The 1,062-nt window shown below is 60.2% G+C and overlaps 2 protein-coding genes across 2 annotated transcripts; both read left to right on the top strand.

The window, feature by feature from the left end:
- DQ04_22191010 (hypothetical protein) lies at nt 1–354 on the top strand (the record flags this gene model as incomplete). The annotated part of the gene is made up of 1 exon (XM_009318076.1): nt 1–354. A coding segment is annotated over one exon (354 nt), but the record flags the coding sequence as incomplete, so codon positions are not given.
- Nucleotides 355–371: 17 nt separating this feature from the next.
- Nucleotides 372–1,062, top strand: DQ04_22191000 (hypothetical protein; the record flags this gene model as incomplete). Its single annotated transcript, XM_009318075.1, has 1 exon — nt 372–1,062. A coding segment is annotated over one exon (691 nt), but the record flags the coding sequence as incomplete, so codon positions are not given.

The raw sequence follows: 1,062 nt of genomic DNA, 5'->3' as shown, positions 1-1,062 counted from the left end.
CGCGACCTTGGGGGTGAGGCCGACGAGGCAGAACCCAAGGAGTCCATACTGCGCCAGGACGGCAGCGGTGAGCCCATCGAAGTTGTGGAGGTTCCTGAGCACGAGCTTGCTCGCCAGGATGGTGACAAGGGGCAAGCCAAGGAGAGTCTGCTGGGCGAGGACGAGGCGACAACGGCGGAGGCACAGTTGCTACCCGANCCGGTGAAAATGCCGACGTCCCTGAGCGCGAGGTGGGCGGTTCACCAGTGGAAGCACAGCCGAAGGAGTCCATACTGCGCCAGGACGGCAGCGGTGAGCCCATCGAAGTTGTGGAAGTTTCTGAGCGCGAGCTCAGTCGATTGCCTGCTAAAGTGAAGGTAACAGGGAAGGAGATGACTGAGGCTGAGGGCCAAGACTCCGCGGTAGCGGACATTCCGGAGCGAAACCTTGGCATAGAGCCGGAAGAGGAGACAGTCTGCACGGACGGTCGCATTCTTTCAGAGCAAGAGAGAACGCGGAAAAAGCGAAGAGAAAGCAGTTCACTTCGTTCAGTGACATCCTTCACCTCAGTTCCCGACGTAGATGCTAGGGAATTCGTTGAGGGTGAGGTGGACCTTCCCGAAAAGCCTTTGGAGCGAAGTGGATACGGGACGCTCCAACCCGGTGAAAATGCCGACGTCCCTGAGCGCGAGGTGGGCGGTTCACCAGTGGAAGCACAGCCGAAGGAGTCCATACTGCGCCAGGACGGCGGCGGTGAGCCCATCGAGGTTGTGGAAGTTCCTGAGCACGAGCTTGCTCGCCAGGATGGTGACAAGGGGCAAGCCAAGGAGAGTCTGCTGGGCGAGGACGAGGCGACAACGGCGGAGGCACAGTTGCTACCCGAACGCGACCTTGGGGGTGAGGCCGACGAGGCAGAACCCAAGGAGTCCATACTGCGTCAGGACGGCAGCGGTGAGCCCATCGAAGTTGTGGAAGTTTCTGAGCGCGAGCTCAGTCGATTGCCTGCTAAAGTGAAGGTAACAGGGAAGGAGATGACTGAGGCTGAGGGCCAAGACTCCGCGGTAGCGGACATTCCGGAGCGAA

The sequence above is a fragment of the Trypanosoma grayi genome (genome assembly GCF_000691245.1).
Source record: "Trypanosoma grayi strain ANR4 Tgr_2219_V1, whole genome shotgun sequence".
NCBI lineage: Eukaryota > Euglenozoa > Kinetoplastea > Trypanosomatida > Trypanosomatidae > Trypanosoma > Trypanosoma grayi.
This window is presented reverse-complemented; position numbering and strand designations above follow the sequence as displayed.